This window comes from Cucurbita pepo, chromosome LG03, assembly GCF_002806865.2.
Source record: "Cucurbita pepo subsp. pepo cultivar mu-cu-16 chromosome LG03, ASM280686v2, whole genome shotgun sequence".
Taxonomy (NCBI): Eukaryota; Viridiplantae; Streptophyta; class Magnoliopsida; order Cucurbitales; family Cucurbitaceae; genus Cucurbita; species Cucurbita pepo.
The window spans coordinates 13,635,174-13,653,017 of record NC_036640.1 but is presented as its reverse complement, the minus strand read 5'-3'; the positions used below and the strand labels follow the sequence as shown (position 1 = coordinate 13,653,017).

The 17,844-nt window shown below is 40.1% G+C and overlaps 6 protein-coding genes across 10 annotated transcripts; 4 read left to right on the top strand and 2 right to left on the bottom strand.

Annotated features, from left to right (window-relative positions):
- The first annotated feature begins 260 nt into the window (after positions 1-260).
- Positions 261-877, top strand: LOC111790233. Its single transcript, XM_023671087.1, has 2 exons — positions 261-366; positions 435-877. The coding sequence occupies exons 1-2, from the start codon at positions 269-271 to the stop codon at positions 673-675; spliced, it is 339 nt and encodes a 112-aa protein (XP_023526855.1). The 5' UTR covers positions 261-268; the 3' UTR covers positions 676-877.
- A 1,171-nt stretch (positions 878-2,048) lies between these two features.
- On the top strand, positions 2,049-4,694 carry LOC111790230 (squamosa promoter-binding-like protein 7). The gene is made up of 3 exons (XM_023671080.1): positions 2,049-3,530; positions 3,635-3,756; positions 3,992-4,694. Exons 1-3 carry the CDS (start codon positions 2,953-2,955, stop codon positions 4,462-4,464), a joined length of 1,173 nt encoding a protein of 390 aa, XP_023526848.1. The 5' UTR covers positions 2,049-2,952; the 3' UTR covers positions 4,465-4,694.
- Positions 4,695-4,948: 254 nt separating this feature from the next.
- Positions 4,949-7,006, bottom strand: LOC111790232. 4 transcript variants are annotated; one of them, XM_023671086.1, is made up of 4 exons: positions 6,890-7,006; positions 6,006-6,099; positions 5,680-5,904; positions 4,949-5,420 (listed from the first exon to the last, which is right to left on the bottom strand). In XM_023671086.1, coding segments are annotated over exons 2-4 (375 nt in total). In that variant the 5' UTR covers positions 6,007-6,099; positions 6,890-7,006; the 3' UTR covers positions 4,949-5,271. The 4 variants fall into 4 exon arrangements, with proteins under 4 accessions (XP_023526854.1, XP_023526852.1, XP_023526850.1 ...); XM_023671084.1 differs by having other exon boundaries at positions 5,680-6,111; XM_023671082.1 differs by having other exon boundaries at positions 5,680-6,099.
- Positions 7,007-7,202: 196 nt separating this feature from the next.
- On the bottom strand, positions 7,203-9,918 carry LOC111790231 (malate dehydrogenase-like). The gene is made up of 7 exons (XM_023671081.1): positions 9,703-9,918; positions 9,097-9,255; positions 8,840-9,015; positions 8,254-8,531; positions 7,953-8,088; positions 7,743-7,854; positions 7,203-7,595 (listed from the first exon to the last, which is right to left on the bottom strand). The coding sequence occupies exons 1-7, from the start codon at positions 9,839-9,841 to the stop codon at positions 7,501-7,503; spliced, it is 1,095 nt and encodes a 364-aa protein (XP_023526849.1). The 5' UTR covers positions 9,842-9,918; the 3' UTR covers positions 7,203-7,500.
- Positions 9,919-10,969: 1,051 nt separating this feature from the next.
- LOC111790228 (type III polyketide synthase A-like) lies at positions 10,970-12,539 on the top strand. Its single transcript, XM_023671079.1, has 2 exons — positions 10,970-11,276; positions 11,382-12,539. The coding sequence occupies exons 1-2, from the start codon at positions 10,985-10,987 to the stop codon at positions 12,347-12,349; spliced, it is 1,260 nt and encodes a 419-aa protein (XP_023526847.1). The 5' UTR covers positions 10,970-10,984; the 3' UTR covers positions 12,350-12,539.
- Positions 12,540-12,687: 148 nt separating this feature from the next.
- Positions 12,688-17,657, top strand: LOC111790226. 2 transcript variants are annotated; one of them, XM_023671076.1, is made up of 8 exons: positions 12,688-12,969; positions 14,145-14,274; positions 14,815-15,094; positions 15,231-15,359; positions 15,447-15,496; positions 16,029-16,126; positions 16,208-16,495; positions 16,877-17,657. In XM_023671076.1, the coding sequence occupies exons 1-8, from the start codon at positions 12,919-12,921 to the stop codon at positions 17,357-17,359; spliced, it is 1,509 nt and encodes a 502-aa protein (XP_023526844.1). In that variant the 5' UTR covers positions 12,688-12,918; the 3' UTR covers positions 17,360-17,657. The 2 variants fall into 2 exon arrangements, with proteins under 2 accessions (XP_023526844.1, XP_023526845.1); XM_023671077.1 differs by having other exon boundaries at positions 14,793-15,094.
- Positions 17,658-17,844: the final 187 nt, after the last annotated feature.

The following is a 17,844-nucleotide window of genomic DNA, read 5'->3' as shown; positions in this document are numbered from 1 at the left end:
CATTGACAAAGTTTTGGAAATGTAGTTGGGTGCTTATTAAATCCAAATGAAGGAGAGAATCTGAAGAGTACAGAAATAAGGCATTCCGCGTGTACGTCCTTACATAATATATTTATATATACACCTGGAATTGAAGAAAAAATAATAAATAAAAAGGCTGTCAAAGAAAATGAGAGGTTCACACGCCCACTCCATTCCCATATATATATATATATATATATATATATATATATATATATGCGTACAATTCCCCTGTAACCCCCAAGCCATGGATTTGAATCGCCCCCTCTGTTGCCTGTGTGGCGACGTCGGTTTTCCAGCCAAGCTCTTCCGCTGCGCCAATTGCTCCAACCGCTTCCAGCACTCGTAAGGACACTCACGCTCTTCTTTTCTTTCTCGCCCTTTTCGTACCAACTTCAATTTTGGTAGTTCAGTTATTGCAGTAACTTCTACTGCGGGGAATCGGCCGACCCAATAACTCGACTCTGCGATTGGTGCCGAACCGAACACACAACTCGCCGCCCTGGCCCTGCGGCTGCCAACAATGGCGCCACATCCCAAAAGCCTCACAAAATCACTGATCAAATTACTGAAACAAAAAGCTCTGCCACTGGAGTGCCCTCGCCTCGCCCTGCTCCACGCCGCTACAAGCTTCTCAAGGATGTCATGTGTTGAATCCATTAACCTGCTCTTAAAATAAACTAAAGATTGTAAACCTTGAATAGTAATTTCTAATTTGAAATCATGTTTAGTGCACTAAATTGTATCTGTAGCTATATGCAATTTCAAGTGAGCATATGCATGTAACTGCAACTCTGTTGGTTTACGGTTATAAAATGTGTCCGACTTGAAACCAGCCGCCGGTGTGTCGGCCGCATCCAGGTGTTGGTCGGAATCAGACGATGGGCCCATTTCGAAAACGACTTGCGAAATGCGTACGTCAGCACCCAGGCCGTTTTTCGAAAACGTCCATGCAAGGTGTGGATAGGGGTGTTTTAGGGAAAAATACAAGATTTTAGTGGGCCGCTGTATTCGACCCATATTACATACTAATTTGGGCTGTCGCACCTTGAGTCCATTTGAGAGCCTTGAAAATGATGAATACCTGGAAAATCCTTGAAAATAATAATTTGACGACAAAATGATTAAAAATACATATTGGATACACAAAAGTGAATGTCACTCCAAAAGCAGGGAGATGAAGAAAGGGGAAGAAATGTTTTTTTTAAGCATTTGAATAAGCAGGAGCAATCAAGTGAAATAAAAGGTTGTGGGTAAGAAGGGGTCAGACTCGACTTTGTTTGGAGAGTGATCATTCATTTCCTGGTTGTTTATGGATTAGGGTAAAAAAACAAGTTGTAAATATAATCAAAATACTTGCTTCACTCAACCCGTTATATATCCCCTATAATGGTAACAGTGCTTTATGAAAACTGGTATGATTGGAGAGGAAATAAATGGAGAAGAGAGAGAAGCAAATAATTGAGAAGAGAGAGAGAGAGAATAGAGTAAATAGATTGGCAGAGAGAATCAGGGCCCATCTCCTTCCTTTCTTTTTGATGACTTCACCCATCACAGGCCAAGGCCCCATCTTGACTCAGCTTTGATGGAACCTCTTTTCCCATTTTTCTTTTCCCATCTCTTTTCCCATTTTTCTTTTCCCATCTCTTTTCCCATTTTTCTTTTCCCATTTCTTTTCCCATTTTTCTTTTCCCATTTCTTTTCCCATTTTTCTTTTCCCATTTCTTTTCCCATTTTTCTTTTCCCATTTTTCTTTTCCCATTTCTTTTCCCTTCTCTTTTCCCTTCTCTTTTCCCATTTCTTTTCCCTTCTCTTTTCCCTTCTCTTTCTCTTTCCTCCTCTTTCCTAATTTTTCCTGTTTCATTACAAAATAATTATAAAAAAACACACACACACCAGTGGGTCCCACCAGATGTTTATTTATTCATTGTTGATGGATTAGAACAGGTTTTTGGAATTCCAAATGTTTCATTAAAAGAAACAATCTATTAATCTCATCATGCTCCAATCTGTGTTTTCGAGTACATTTGCAGTTTTTTTCTTTCTTTTTTATCCCAAACATAATAATAATAATAATAATAATAATAATAATACATTATTTCTTTATTTTGGTTATGCAAATCGGATTGGAGAGATGTTTGGACATGTGTACTCCCAAGATATATTTGTCTTCGCTGCTTTCCCCGCCGTACACGTGGCAGAATCCTATCAGACTTCCTGTCTCTTCCTTGGACCCCATCCTCCATCCTTTTTTTATTATTAATTAATCGGGGAGAGGGGGCTTCAAAGAGAATGGTGAGGAGTGGTCGCAATCAGGCACTGTGGGTCAATCTTTGCTGTTTTTGGGAAGATCTTGAGGTGGACCCCACATTTAACACGTGTATGGCCTACCCCCTTTCCCTTCCTTTCTCTCTCCACTCACACTCTTTATTCTCTCACCTCGCATTTAATTAACTTATTTCCTTCTCTTTTCTTTCTTTTTCTGTATTTTTTTTTTACTCCAATTAATTTACATAAGGGATGAAATTGTATCATTTCTTACCACTTTCCTCCCCTCCTCTCTCTCCCCTACTACTCAGAGACTGCAATTCTGCAGCCTTTCCTTTCGTCCACTCACTTTAACCCCCATCCATTGCCCTTTTACTAACCCCCATCCATTGCCCTTTTACAAACCCCCATCCATTGCCCTTTTACTAACCCCCATCCATTGCCCTTTTACTAACCCTTTACAATTATATCAGAGAACACTCTTCACTGCTTCACTCTTTCTCTCTCTCTGACTCTGTTTTTCCCGACATCAACCACTTCCTTCCCTCTTTTGGTATAAATTCCCCCAACCCCATCTCCCTCTCTTCCTTCTCTCACCAACCCACCAATCCTCTCCTCCTCTTTTCCTTCTCTACCCCTTCCACTTCTGCACCCACTCCTAAAATGGAGATGGAGATCTGCGCCAACTTGATGGGACACTCCAATCCCACCAGAGACCAAACTCCCAACGCCACTAATCTTTCTTGCCCCAATAACATCTGGGACTTCAATTCCTCCCGCTTCGACTTGGATTGGGCCACTGCCAACTCTCTCTGCCCCGACACCACCCGATCCCAACCCATGTCCGCCCACGCCCTCTGGCTCCACCCACATGACGCGGACGCCCGCCACCACCAGTTTCTCTATGCTGCCGATCACCAGCGCGCCCATTTCCACCCAGACCCCCACCTCATGTGTTTGAAGCTCGGCAAGAGGCACTACTTCGAGGACGCCACTGCGCCGTCCGTCGTGGGAGGCTTCGCCACGGTGGGGAAGAGAGGGAAGGCTTTATACGGTGGAGATGGAGGGCCTTATGGCCCAGTTCCGACGACCGTACCCCGGTGCCAAGTGGAGGGATGCCATGTGGCGCTGGTGAACGCGAAGGACTACCACCGTAGGCATAGAGTGTGCGAGATGCACTCGAAGGCTCCAAAAGTTGTGGTTGTAGGCTTAGAGCAGAGGTTCTGTCAGCAGTGTAGCAGGTGGAGCACTTCAAAAGACACTAACTTTTGAGATTAAATTATGTGTAGAAGATAATAGGAAAATGAAAAGAAAAATAAAAAACAAGAATTGGGTTGTTGTGTAGGTTCCATGTGATTTCAGAGTTTGATGACTCAAAGAGGAGCTGTAGGAGGAGATTGGCAGGGCACAATGAGAGGAGAAGAAAGAGTTCTCATGAATCTGTGGCGGCAAGGAACTGCACCCAAGGTACCAAATTCCCCTATCAATCTGTTGGGTACTCAACAAACCAATTCTTATCCCAATTATTATGTTTTTGGAATAAAGGAGAGAAGAAGAAACACCAGTTTTAGTTTCCTTCTTATTCTCAACCNAAAAAAAAAAAAAAGAGAGAGAGAGGGAGAGAGAGAGAGAGAATTCAGATTAATCCAGTATCTTGGGAATCGAATTGATTTTGCCCTAACATTTGGGGGGGGAATTGCAGAAAACAAGCCTATGACAGGTAGCATTGCATACATACCATCGCCGACGGGACGTGCTCTCTCTCTTCTGTCATCGAAGAAAGAAACATGGGCGACCTCATCGGAGCTGTCGCTGAGGTCGAGTGCAGCACTCCGAGAACTGATAGCGGAGAATCGCGCCGCCATTCTCGCTCGTCAGCTGATTCTGGACAGAGATTGGCACTTGAACCACGCGGCGGCGACGGATGACTTCGGAGGAGGCGGCGGCGGCGTTGGATTCCATCAGCAGCAGGGGTTGTATTGCGAGCAGCAGCAGCAGCAACAGAGCTGGGAGGGGATGAATGAAAATGGCGGTGCGCACGTGACGCTGGACCTGATGCAGGCGCCGAGCACCGCGTTTGGGATGCTGTCCGTGAGAGGGAAATCGAAGGAGGAAGATGAAGAATGTTGCGAGTTATGGAACTCCTTTCACGATCACGATTCTCACGTTGTTTAGAAGTATATTATAATTATAGAGATGTATGTGTAGTCCTCTTAAGTGGAACCACGAACATTTGGTAACTGTACAATTCTTTGTTTTCCCGCCCATTTTCTTCCCCTTTATTGTAATTTTGTCGTAGAGCTCAGCAATTGTAGAGTACCTTTCATGGTGTTTTATTTACTCAACTATGTTTGGATACATTTACTGTTTTATCCATTATTGAATTAAATTTTACATTTGTATTAGATCATTAGACGTGCTTAAACACCTTAGACTGTATAGATTAGATACTCATTGTTGTAAGACTTTGCCTCTTATACTACACACTAACTATTATTAAAAAAAAAAAAACCACAAACCAACACTAAGTTTCCAGCTCATGAACTATGCATATCCTAAATTTTGGCATGGAAGCAAGATAACTCTTATATTCAAGGGGAATTTAATTTAAGTATGGATCTTGTAATGCTAAAACTTTTGAGCTTATAACTCTTGTGAATAAAGCAAACGCCGTGTTTCAGACTAAATTCTTACATCTTACTACTCCAAGCACCAAAACAGACTTGGACAGAAAGTTCAAAACTGTCACAGAAGCAAAGACTTGGAGATATTATCTATTCTAAATCTACCCATCACGCACAATTATATTAGTAAACACAGTAAAAAGTGATAAAGAATGTACTTGCGTTTTCCACACATGAATGAGAATCAGTCCTCCATCCAAGTCACAGCAAAGGTAGAATTTTCCAAGCACCAGCAACAAGGGTCCTGGATGAACTCAATGCCCACCTCCTCATTCATATTGGAGTAGGAATGGCAAAATCATTTTGGTTTGTCTGTCAACGTCACCAATGACTTGAGCACCCCCGGACTGATCTTGTCAGCAAGGGCACCTTTTTCTGAAATCAGAAGGGACTGGTCTTTTACATAACTCTGTAATTTCTTTGCCTCAAAGTCAAGTTTCGACTGATCTGCCATGTGAAAGGGATACAGACCAGAAACAATAATTCAACTGTCAAAATAAAGTGAAAGCTCCACAAAGTCCAAGTGAATGAAATGAACGTTCCCAGAAGAAAATTATAGGCTGACTATTGTATTCTTTAAAAGGGAGTCCAGTGAACACGGAAATGCATATGTTTCAATGAAGTTTAATATATTATCTCTTAAAGAGTCATGCACTAATAAATGACATAAAATTAATAGCATGAAAAAAGAAATCCCATCAATAACCTGTCTCCAAGATTGTATGAGCAGCATGAAATGGTACCCTGGCGAACACATCAGTTCCTGGGAACATCGTCCATGTGCACTCATTAGAATCGTGATTCCCGCAGGTAGTGCAAATCTCCTTCACCAATGGCCTTGATTCAGAACCCCCCACCTCCTTCATTATTGACTCAAAAGGCGATGGAACACTAGACTTTGTTGTCCTTGCTCGCCTCCTCAAAGCAGTCACTGCAATCTCCATTTAAGTGGCAAAGAGCGTATATTGCGAGGAGGAAATACAAGTAATCTTGTAAGCCAAGTTGCCAAACTTCAAATATTTTTAAGCTTACTTCGTTGCGGGCTACAAGGAGACGCTCTGCTTCAGCTTCTAGCTCAATTAAGCTCTGTTGAAATTGTCTCATCGTCTCATTCATTTTTTCCAACCTAAAATTCACTCTGAGACATCGTCAATAACGTCCAAACATGTAATATACAGAGAGAATCTTTCAGACTCCCAAAACAAATATGAAGAAATGAAAGTTGTCACTGAGAGAGAGAGAGAGAGAGAGAGGGAGAGAGAGAGAGAGCGTGTCATGTTCACACAGACAAACAAGAATTATCGACTTCTAGAGACAACTTGTGCCACTATCAAAAGAGGGCTTCCAATTACCGACACACTTCTTCATCGTTCTCTACCAGAATTTCTATATTTATAAAATGTATCCATAGGTATATTGAGAAAATCGTTTTTCCTCTAAATTTATAATCTATATCCACACTATCTATAAAAGTGGCTGTAAGGGATGATTTTTTAGGTCCCTTTAATTCCTCTACTTCTAAATATTTTCTATAACTTTCTAAATCAAGTACATGAAGTACAAGCCATATAGACGGCTCCTATTTCCAATAAATTACAAGTATCATTGGAGATGGTATTCATAACATTTTTATTTTTCAAAAAGTACTCGTTGTTTTCTTCTAACTATATCCCACAAACATAAATTGACGGTCGCGTGAACGAGGCAGTTTTCGGTATATACCGAAGAGATATCAAAACGCAGTTCGCCAAGTGTCAATGAGCCATGATCCTGTTTATTTTTTCGTTTCTATCGTGCAGTTGCATTAAAACAAACGAAAAAAAAATCAAAACAACGCCTCCATTCTTTATTAAGACAAGTCCTAATATGAGTTTTTCAAGTGGGAGAGAAGACATGGATAGAGATTGAAAATTCACCTGTGAGAAAAAGGAAATTAGGGCAAACCCGGCAGAACTGAACCGGAAAGATGCGGCGGCGAAACTGAGCTGCTGAAAGAGAGGAGGAGACGGCGAGAGAAGAAAATATTGAGGACGTGAGAGCAAGCGGAAGCTGAATGGGTCTTTATGCTTTCCTCTCCTTTTAAATAAAAAAATTATATTTTATATTATCATAAATTTGATTTATTTAATTTCAAATTTAAATTATCTACTATTACGACAATTTTTTAATTATGTACTTGTAGAACAACAAACAAGTTTTAATTATGTACTTTGAAGATCAACCAAAAGGTAGGTATGATGTTGGCAATGAGATTAAGAAAGTATATTCAATCCAAGTGAATACAATTGAGGAAGTAAAGTACTCTGTAGAGGAGTAGATTAGGTAGGAGAGCATTTGCAGCCCTGGGATCCTCCTATAACAACAACACACCCAACTTCAGATCGCATCAAATAATGAACACTGCCCACAATTTTGTGTACGATTTCCAGAACTTATTGAAGAAAGGAAGCCAAATGAATATATAACTAAACGACTTATTGAAGAAGCTAAACCACGACTCAAATAGCATAAATAAATAAACTCCATATCAACCAAGGCATGAATAAGCCAGAGCCTTCTCCTCAATCAGCTCTTTTGCTGTTGCATCCATCTTCGCTCTAGAAAACTCATCAATCTTCAGCCCTGCAGTTGTAATAGAAACCCCTTCATAATAATACACACTTCCATTCTAACTTTTATCCTTCATGTTCCATGTTAAATGAACGCATAAATATCCAGTCATTAATTTCCTCGACCCTTGACCCTTGACCCAGAAAGAAAGAAGCTTACCCTGGACGATTGACCATTCTCCCTTCTCACATGTGACTGGAAAGGAGTAGATAAGACCACGTTCTATACCATAAGAACCATCGGAGTACACTCCCATGGAAACCCAAGTTCCCTAAATGATGGATGCAACGAAGGAGATAAATGTCAGCCAAAAGGTTAATTTAAAAATAAAAAAACCATTCATGATCAAATGCTATTTTAAGGATGAACCTTGCGGGTCCCCAGAACCCAGTTGTTTATATGATCACAAGCAGCACTGGCAGCAGACAGTGCACTAGAAAGTTTTCGAGCCTTTATAATGGCAGCACCACGCTGCTGTACAGTGCTAATAAACTCGGTATTCAACCTTCAAAATTAATCAGCAATTGAAAGTTAGAACAGAACACATCTCATCTTTTTTAAGTTTTTCTCCCTGCTTTGGACGAACTACTTAAGTAAATCTTCTTTCAAAGGAAAGAAGAGCAAGCATCTTCTATAAGATATGTAGATGTGGTCAAAGTTGTAATGTTACCATTGATCATCTGCAACCAATTCTCGAACTGGTTTCTCTCCACTGCTAGTGGTGACTTTTGCATGATTGACATCTGGGTACTGTGTAGAAGAGTGATTGCCCCAGATAATGACATTCGACACATCACTAACTTGCACCTTTAGCCTCTCAGAGATTTGGCCTAATGCTCGGTTATGATCCAATCGTGTAAGACATGTGATGTTCTTCTCCGGGATTGAAGGTGCAAACTCTTTCAAGATGAGAGCATTTGTGTTGGCTGGGTTGGCCACCACTAATACCTGTATAATTAATGCAATTCCTTCAATAAAATGGAGTGAAAAGAAATCAACTATAGCTCTAAAGCAATGTTATAGTATTGCCAATAGGAGCTCGTTTGTTAGCAAAGTTGTCAAGCAATGGGGGAGGGAGCATTGTTAAAAGAGGAAGAGGCGTAGATGAGCGTAGATGAGGTAGGCAAACGCTGGGAACTAAATTGTAGCTTGGGGGTGGAGGGGTGACGAAGATGGAAAACTATCCATATATGATGATATACCGATTTGTATACTTTCAGAAAATATATATAACTTGTATTTTGGAGGCTCCTCACCTTGCAATCTGGAGCAGCATGCTTCTCCAAGGCTGAAGCCTGTGCTTTGTAAATGGAGACATTTTTCGACATCACATCCTTCCTTTCCATGCCCTCCTTTCGAGGAAAACCACCAACCATAACTGCAATATTGACCTCCTTACACGCTTCAACAGCATCGGTTGTAGCAACAACACCTGCTTGGGCATAGTACACAAAGTTCAAAACCCACAAAAGCTTATCGCCCAAAGAAAGACAAGATTTTACTAAAAACATACCCTTTAGCAGAGGAAAGGCAGCATCTATTAATTCCATTTTTACACCGTTCAAAGCCTCAGCTGCAGGCTCAATATCAAGCATGTGCAGAATTACTGGCTGATCAGGGCCTAGCATGACCCCTCTTGCAATCATTGGAACAATTGCATAACCAATTTGCCCTGTACGACAAAGGGAAGGTAGAATTAATGTGGCTTGGCTCAAATACGCAAACTGCTTGCTAAACTTCTGAGAACAAGATACTAAATTTCCTTTCATAGTTCAAATTCTTGAGATACTTGGGGTATGCATTCAAGTGAAAATGGAAATGAAGAAATAAGACAACTAGAGAAAGAACCGGCATGATCAACATCAATTTGTGCAGCGTAAGGATTTCAAAATGGATGCAGCAATCAGCAAAATCGAATAATTCAAAATATGTATGCAAATTAAAAAATACTCATAAAAATGAAATAGTAATAAGAATCAAACTCTTATTCTTAAAATATAGTAAAAAGAGAAACACGAAAAACAAACTGCAACTATAACAAACAGTCCCCAAGTAATATCAAACATAATAGCTATACACGAAAGAAGACAATGCAAAGCCGAAGAAGAACTAAACATGCCTGCGGCCCCAGTGATTAGAACTCTCACTGGTTCCTTCTCCACGTTCACAAAACTCAACATATGCCTTATGAGCTTCCAGAAAAACGCGATGGTAAACGAAACAAGAGCAAATTTCTGAAACAGTTCGAATTGCTCCATTTTTCTCTCAATCGAAAGGATCCAAAAACAATTTCTGCTAGCAATCAACACAAATCTCAACTATCCCTCCAGAATTTGAAGGAGAGCATCACTCGCAGAGAAGCAAGGAATCGGCGGACACAACCCACCCACGCCATACTAAAACTAGTCAACATTCAAGGCAGAATCATGACGGTGTCCAGATTCCCAATACAAGAATTCGAATCTTCCGTTCTTTTAACAAACCAACGAAATCGACAGCGAAAAAACAGACATTATTCTATTCAGCGATGCGAAGCAGAGAGATACATCAAGACTTTGCTACATTATCACGCAACCCAGGCATATGCAAGTATTGCATTAAATTGAAAGAAATGAAAAACTGAAAGAATGTAATAATACCAGCAGCACCGGTGACGAGGACTCTAAGAGGATTATTCGCCATTGTTACAAAGATAAATGAGTGAGATCGGCGAGGGAGGTGGATACAAGGGAGTGGAATATAAATGGGTACATATATAATAACAGAATAGTAGAGAATCGTGGAGAAGGACGAGGGCAATGGAAAGAAGAATTGCGGCAATCGAGGACATGGATAACTGTCAACAGATCATATGTAGCCATGCAAGATGCGATTATGGGCATTTTATCAAGCACAAAGATGACGTTTTTGCTACATTTTTCAATTATACTCCTTTTAAAAAAGAATGTTCCATTATAATTTTTATTTATTTATAAATTTGTTTCGAAACAATCAATTTCATGAAAATATATGTTTTATTCACGGACACAAAATGTAACCTCCAAAGGAGGTGAATGTGAGATCCCACATAAGTGGAAGAGCGAATGCCTTTATTTCTTATAAAGATGTGGAAACGTGTATCTAGTAGACACGTTTTAAAACTGTGAGACTGACGACGATACGTAATGAGTCAAGATGGATAATATTTATTAGTGGTGGACGGTTGGTGGACGCGGGAGTCCATCAATGAATTGAAAGTTTCTGTTGAGGCTGAGTTTGGGAGGAAAAAATTGAGGTTCTTGGGGGTGTGTGTGCGTGGGTGGGGGGCTAGATGTCATGCATATTGGGTGTGGATGGTAAGTTGGGATTTGGTTTTATGGTTCGTCTCACCAACTTCTCTCCAAGAAAAAGTGGGTAATGCAATGCCCCATTTAAGTTCTCCCAGTCTCTCTGATTTGATTCATTCAGGTCTTTACACACACCCTATACTCTTCTTGTTTAAGCTCCCAAGTATGTCAAAAACGAGTTGTGAGGGGTCAGCTATGCTCCATCATGAACGGGCAAGGCGCGCTCCAACGCCTGGGAAGGCAGCCATCCTTGCAATAGGCAAGGCATTTCCTAGCCAACTCGTTCCTCAAGAATGCTTGGTGGAGGGCTACATTCGTGATACAAAATGCGTTGATGCAACTGTGAAGGAAAAGTTGGAGCGTTTATGTAAACATGTTGCATTGAATATATTGATACAAGCATTCTCTTTAACCGCTTTTCAAATATCATTTTCGTAAGCATGCAGCTAAGCTCTCTTTATTCTCATCCCAGGCAAAACGACCACTGTGAAGACGAGATACACTGTCATGTGCAAAGAGATCTTGGATAAGTATCCCGAGCTTGTAACAGAGGGCTCACCCACCATTCGACAGAGGTTGGAAATTGCTAACCCTGCAGTTGTTGAGATGGCCACTGAAGCTAGCAAAGCCTGCATTAAGGAATGGGGGAGGCCTGTGGAAGATATCACCCACATTGTGTATGTTTCTTCTAGTGAAATCCGCTTGCCCGGTGGGGATCTTTACATTGCCAGTCGGCTTGGTTTGAAGAACGACGTTGGTCGGGTGATGCTGTATTTTCTAGGCTGTTATGGTGGTGTCACTGGCCTCAGGGTTGCCAAAGACCTAGCAGAAAACAACCCAGGAAGCCGCATTTTGTTGACGACGTCCGAGACTACAATACTCGGATTTCGTCCCCCAAACAATGCACGCCCATATGACCTCGTTGGGGCGGCACTTTTTGGAGATGGAGCTGCAGCTGTGATCATTGGAGCAGACCCTGTGGCGGGGCAAGAGTCTCCTTTCATGGAGCTGAACTATGCCATCCAGCAATTCTTGCCAGACACCCACTATGTGATCGATGGCAGGCTTTCTGAGGAGGGTATAAATTTCAAACTTGGCAGAGACCTTCCACAGAGAATAGACGACAACATAGAGGGCTTCTGCAGAAAGCTGATGGGAAAGGGAAAGCTGGTGGATTTTAACGAGTTGTTCTGGGCAGTCCATCCTGGTGGCCCAGCAATTCTGAATAAACTAGAGAGAACTCTGAGGTTGAAAAGCGAGAAGCTGGAATGCAGCAGAAAGGCATTGATGGAGTATGGGAATGTTAGCAGCAACACCATCTTCTATGTGATTGAGAAGATGAGGGAGAAGCTGAAGAGGGAGGACGGGGAAGAATGGGGACTGGCGTTGGCATTTGGACCGGGCATTACCTTCGAAGGCATTCTCATTCGTAGCCTCTGATGGCTGTGTAGCCCCCCGCCGCGCCGGATGCTTTGTGATCTGGAGAAACCCACGGAAAACAAAAAATGTGCTTCTTTTTAACTTTACTGTAACTGAAAACGAGTTTAGCTTTGGATTAAAAGACGTTCATTCTGAATTTGAAAACTATGTTGGATCGTGAATGATGAAGCTAAGTGCAAATTTTAATTCACTTTATTATACATATTAATTTGAAAATTTAGGGAAAAATAGTTCAAAGTCGCCAACAAATGAGGACAGATGTCGAAACGACCATTAACCAATCAATTTCAAATGTAATATATTACTTTTTTCCTACAATTTTCACTTCATAATTTCTCCTTCTCCAGACTCCAAATCATTTACAGCAGCGGAGGCCCCGCCCAATCCACGACTTACCTCCCGCGTAAATCATTTGCCTCGCGGCGGTCTCGAATCTGGATCCAACCTCCATTCGTGATTTTCCATTGCGTCACTGGATTTCAATTCGTTTGTTCGGAAAGCTTATTTGGATTTCTACATCCGTCTTACTTCTTCAGCCCAAATCAACCACGAAGGCGCCCTTTTCAAGGATGAGGGAATGCGGGAATACGAAACGAGGGGAATCAGACAATCCATCTGCGGTAAGTTATGCGTTAGGTGAATCGTCCTGGTTTTCTTGCTTCCTCCTATTTACGCCATCTTTATGGTTTTAATTCCCCCGAGAAGTTTAAGATTTTGTGAACTCGTAAATACTGTCAGCTGCACCAGATCGTTTAGTTTATAGGAGTTTACTGTATTTATTTTTGCCGTTTTGAAATTATCAATTGATATGGCAGTTTAGTGTTGATAGATTTAGGATTGTTTATAATCTTCGCATTTCTAAATTCATTTAGAAGTATTCGAGCGTTTGAAACTTCGAAGTTAAGAAGCAAACGTTGTTATGAAATGTTTCACTTACTTGAACTACATTGCTAGTGTTTCTATTTGCGAGTAGGCTCCTACATAAACTTTGTGACAATACATAAACAATGCGTTAAGTTCCATATAAATTGCAGCAATCATCATGGGAAACTGCAATTCGAAGCTTCCTGTACATTATGTCATTCATTAAGCTAGAACCATTTTGGAAACTTATAAAACAAGAGGCTCTTATTTTTATCTCTGCCTGTCTTGAAAGGTTTATGACCACAGACTCTTGCAGGGAGAAGATAATCGAAATCAGAAATCTGGAAGAAGAAGATTACTTCGTGGTTCTTGATGGAAGTTGGTTTGCCGTAAAAAATGATACAACTTATGAAGAAATGTGGAATTTCTATCGATGAATGAGTTAGTTACTTGGAAATCTAGCTAAGACCATTGGCATCATTATTCCTTCTCGAAATCAACGTCACAAGAAATTAATTATTGAAAAATTAACTTATCTTCTCATTTATGAGACATCATAAGTGGTTTAAATAACATATAATGCCTCTTCAAGAAGTCTTAAGAGAAATTCAGGAATTGTTGGCATCTTTTTTACTCTGTGAAATATTTTACTTCTACTGATGATGTATTTGTTTTTTCCTTCGTAAAATTGTGTGCCACAAGTATGAATGTAAAGCAGGAAATGCTTGTTTTGTGCGTATGACTGTTTTTATTTAAACATGATAAAAAGCTTATCCTTCTTTTCGGCTGATGGTAGGATACGGTCTTTCTTTGTGTTACCTGATACTAAGTTTTTGGTGGCTGATGTGTTATCTGCTATTGGAACTTACTACCTGCATGGTTCACTGTTTTTTTTCATATATATAGCCTCTGAACAATTTCTCTTTCTCAGGAAGACAATGATAGTCTGATTGAGGGCCTTATTCCTCAGCTATTTACTTCTGTATCGGTTCTCAACGAGGCTGCTTCTTATGTGGCACAAACAACTTCGTACTTTACTGGCTGTTTTTCTGATTCTTCTGGTATTTATCTTTCCGTTTCTTTTGTGTTTCTCTTATTGCTTTCATCTCTTCAACAACCTTCATCTTATGTCGTTCTTGAATTTACCTTCTTCTGCATGTGTCTTCTATGACAAATTACTCCATTAGTTTGAAACTTTTACAACCTTTTCAAATTTTGTTCATTTGGTTGTTGGTTGATCTGTTGACTTAGAACCTTCTACAACCTGCTTGTACATGTGTCTTTTTTTGTTTTTTTAAAAATTATTTTATTATTAAAAATAATTCTCCATGTCCTGGTTCATTCTTTTCTTTGTTTTTGTTTACTTCCATGGATATTTTTATAGTTTCTTTTACTCGTTACTTTTCTATCATTGTTTATTATAATGTTTTCAATTTAACCAAGCCTGGATCTAGAAGTGCGAATGATATTATGTCTTACTTTTTTATTAACCACTGGTTTACATTTCCATCCATTCTCGCTACTTGGATTTATTTGTCTTTATTAGTATTTTTCTTGTGTGCTACTAATTTGGTGACAGTTTTATGGTGATTTGGTCTCAGTTGACCCTGGGCTTAGAGACCCTAGGAGTTCTGCATTACATGAAGAGGAATTAGTGACGTTTTCTTCCAGAGAGTCTGCAGTAACGACAGCCAGAACTAATGGAAATCAAAACTCTAGTGCTACACAATCAATAATTTCTGAATCAGAGGTAGCTGCAATTGCTGCTCCCCCTGTATATACTGAAGTTTCAAGGACCAGAATTGAAGAACCATCTGGCCATAGTGGTGGTCTCCAGTTGTCAAATAACACTGGTCGGAGTGGCATGTCAATTTTTCAAGGGTATTGTTCCGAATTAAGCGGAAATATATGTACCAAATGAGAATTTTAGGGGTGGACTAGTTTTTGTCTAGTTTGATACGTATAACTTAATTCCTTTGTTTTGTTTGTTTCATTTGTAATGCTCAATCTTATTCAGCCTTATTGATCGAGCTTTGAGGACAGTACGTGGATCTGCAGATGATATAGGGTGGCTTCAAAGTGCATCTGGAATGCCTTCGGTTGAAGATGGAACTGATAGGTTTATGGAAATTTTGGAAGATATCAGGTACTATGAGTGATAGCTGCTGCTGCTGCTTTTGTACTAGTTATCTTGCATAAATTTACATTGTGGCCTCACTTTTCTTTCTGTCAGGCATGGTATTCACAAAGTACCTAATTCAGTGGTTTACTTGCTGGTTCCAGGTAAATTTTGTTGGTTAATATTTGACAATGCATGTGAATTGGGCATCTGTCGATCATTTGGCCAAACTAAGTTGCAATCTTATGTTAATGAAAATATACAGGCAATAAAGCTGTTATGAACTTCGATTCTTTTTAAGTGATCAAATACAGTATTTGTCGACTTGTAGTCATGTTATCATACGAGGAACTATATCTCATACCTCCCTTTGGTCATCAAGGCAAGGTGACCAAATCCTAGATACGGAAACACAAAATTTGAACTGTTCATGACGTTGAATTAAAAGTGGGAAGATTGAATCATTAAAAGTTTGAGGTTTTGGAACAAAGTTTAATTATAGATAGAAGTGTCAAATTGAATTTTGATTGGACTTGCCAGATCTAGTTTTAAATCCTTGGTTTCTTTGTTGTAATTCAATTTTAACATGCAGTAAGGGAACACTTTCTTAAACAATTTTTTTGCTTTAGATGCTTTAGTGGTTTGCTTGGAAACATACTTACCTGGTTCTGCGGCTTTAACTCATGTAACTGGTAGGGCTTTTCAGCAACCATGGACCACTGTATTTTGTTGATACAAAAACGAAATTCTCAAAGATGGGTCTGACCTGTCATATTGCCAAGATTCATAGTGAGGTATTTTGATTTGCTTCAAAGTTCTGACCTTTCTGTATTTTCTCTTCCCATCATGCTAAACAATGAAAAATCTATAATCAGGCTTCAGTGGAGAGGAATGCAAGAGAGATCAAAGACTATGTTGAAGAAATATATTGGGGTTCTGGAAAACGTGTATTAATTCTTGGGCACAGCAAAGGGGGAGTAGATGCAGCAGCTGCCTTATCGTTGTATTGGTCTGATTTGAGAGAAAAAGTTGCCGGCTTGGCATTAGCTCAAAGTCCATATGGCGGTAGTCCAATAGCCTCTGATATCTTGCGGGAAGGACAGCTTGGTGACTATGTGAACGTACGGAAGCTTATGGAGATTTTGATTTGTAAAGTGATGAAGGTATGCATAGGTAAATTGTTTTTCAAGATTCTTTCCTATATTTATTGTGAGTTGAAGTTACAACTTACCTTACAAGTTGATGTTTTTAAAAAAACTTCCTCCCTGTCAGGTAACGCATATGCTAGCTATCTGTGTGTCTGTGTGTCATGGGCTTTATATATTATCAAATTGGTCTCTCGTTCTTTATCAGTAGCTTCTCGTTCCTGTTTTCTAGCATGACTAGTAATATGAAGAAATTTCAGACAGCAGTAGAGGGCAGGGACCTCTTTTATCAATGTTTTTTAACGATGATTTGTATAGCTTAGATTCCAAAAACGCACTTGATCCGCTTGAAATTTGAACCAGAAGAAAAGTCCGATGATTTGTTTGCTTTCTATGCAGGGCGACATGCAAGCTCTCGAAGATTTAACGTATGATAGGAGGAAGAAATTTCTAATGCAGCACCAGTTGCCAGAAGAACTCCCTGTGGTATCATTCCACACAGAAGCCAGCATTTCACCTGCTGTTTTGGCCACCTTGTCCCGTGTTGCTCATGCAGAACTACCAGCCCCACTCTCTACTGCAGAAGCTGCAAAACTCCCTGTAGTGGTACCGCTGGGAGCTGCAATGGCAGCCTGCGCACAGCTGCTGCAGATGCGCTACCGCGAGAAGAGTGATGGACTTGTAACTTGCCGTGATGCTGAAGTCCCCGGATCCACCGTGGTGCGTCCAAAACGCAAGCTAGATCATGCCTGGATGGTTTATTCGTCTCTCTATGACGACGCTTCCGAAGCAGATGCATCTCAGGTGTGTGAGGCACTTTTGACATTGCTTGTTGAAGTTGGGCAAAAGAAAAAACACGAGTCGACGAATAAGGATGAGTAATAGCATTGACGTCGGGTCTGTTTGCTTCAATTTTTCATTCTCCTAGTATTATGTGTAGGTGAGAATGGAATTTTTTCTGTATATAATTTGGCTTGAGATATCACTACCTTTGATGGGTCGCGATAGTTATAGTAGTATTAAAGCCGCGATGACTCCGCAGACAGATAGCAACAAATTAGATAGAAAAAACAGGCGATGCTTGAAGAGCAATAAAAACCATCGTGTATTGGGTCATGTAGACCCACATTGGTGAAGCAGGTTGATCGTTTATGCCTAAGTCAGTATTTTTATACTTTGATTTCGTTTGTTTATTTTGTGTGCGATGAATTATAAATCTGCTAGGAGTTTAAAATATATTTATATCAATACAGATAAAAAGACAAAAATACAAAATTAGTGGTTAAAAAATATAATTCGATAATAAAGTTGAAATTACATGGGATCTTGATTGAAAAACTCTGTGAAGGGCAAAATAATTAATACAA

What these genes read in the sequence shown, in the direction of transcription:
- LOC111790226 (XM_023671076.1), top strand. Translation starts at nt 12,919, where the DNA reads ATGAGGGAATGCGGGAATACGAAACGAGGGGAATCAGACAATCCATCT. An exon ending in AATCAGACAATCCATCTGCG is followed by an intron (nt 12,970 to 14,144) that starts GTAAGTTATGCG and finishes TCTCTTTCTCAG; the next exon opens with GAAGACAATGATAGTCTGAT. An exon ending in GGTTTACTTGCTGGTTCCAG is followed by an intron (nt 15,497 to 16,028) that starts GTAAATTTTGTT and finishes TGTAACTGGTAG; the next exon opens with GGCTTTTCAGCAACCATGGA.
- LOC111790231 (XM_023671081.1), bottom strand. Translation starts at nt 9,841, where the DNA reads ATGGAGCAATTCGAACTGTTTCAGAAATTTGCTCTTGTTTCGTTTACC. An exon ending in TTGGTTGCAGATGATCAATG is followed by an intron (nt 8,089 to 8,253) that starts GTAACATTACAA and finishes TTAATTTTGAAG; the next exon opens with GTTGAATACCGAGTTTATTA. An exon ending in AGAATGGTCAATCGTCCAGG is followed by an intron (nt 7,596 to 7,742) that starts GTAAGCTTCTTT and finishes TTACAACTGCAG; the next exon opens with GGCTGAAGATTGATGAGTTT.
- LOC111790233 (XM_023671087.1), top strand. Translation starts at nt 269, where the DNA reads ATGGATTTGAATCGCCCCCTCTGTTGCCTGTGTGGCGACGTCGGTTTT. An exon ending in TCCAACCGCTTCCAGCACTC is followed by an intron (nt 367 to 434) that starts GTAAGGACACTC and finishes TTGGTAGTTCAG; the next exon opens with TTATTGCAGTAACTTCTACT.
- LOC111790230 (XM_023671080.1), top strand. Translation starts at nt 2,953, where the DNA reads ATGGAGATGGAGATCTGCGCCAACTTGATGGGACACTCCAATCCCACC. An exon ending in TTCTGTCAGCAGTGTAGCAG is followed by an intron (nt 3,531 to 3,634) that starts GTGGAGCACTTC and finishes GTTGTTGTGTAG; the next exon opens with GTTCCATGTGATTTCAGAGT. An exon ending in GGCAAGGAACTGCACCCAAG is followed by an intron (nt 3,757 to 3,991) that starts GTACCAAATTCC and finishes GGGGAATTGCAG; the next exon opens with AAAACAAGCCTATGACAGGT.
- LOC111790228 (XM_023671079.1), top strand. Translation starts at nt 10,985, where the DNA reads ATGCCCCATTTAAGTTCTCCCAGTCTCTCTGATTTGATTCATTCAGGT. An exon ending in GGAAAAGTTGGAGCGTTTAT is followed by an intron (nt 11,277 to 11,381) that starts GTAAACATGTTG and finishes TTCTCATCCCAG; the next exon opens with GCAAAACGACCACTGTGAAG.
- LOC111790232 (XM_023671084.1), bottom strand. Translation starts at nt 5,917, where the DNA reads ATGGAGATTGCAGTGACTGCTTTGAGGAGGCGAGCAAGGACAACAAAG. An exon ending in TCATACAATCTTGGAGACAG is followed by an intron (nt 5,421 to 5,679) that starts GTTATTGATGGG and finishes TTCACATGGCAG; the next exon opens with ATCAGTCGAAACTTGACTTT.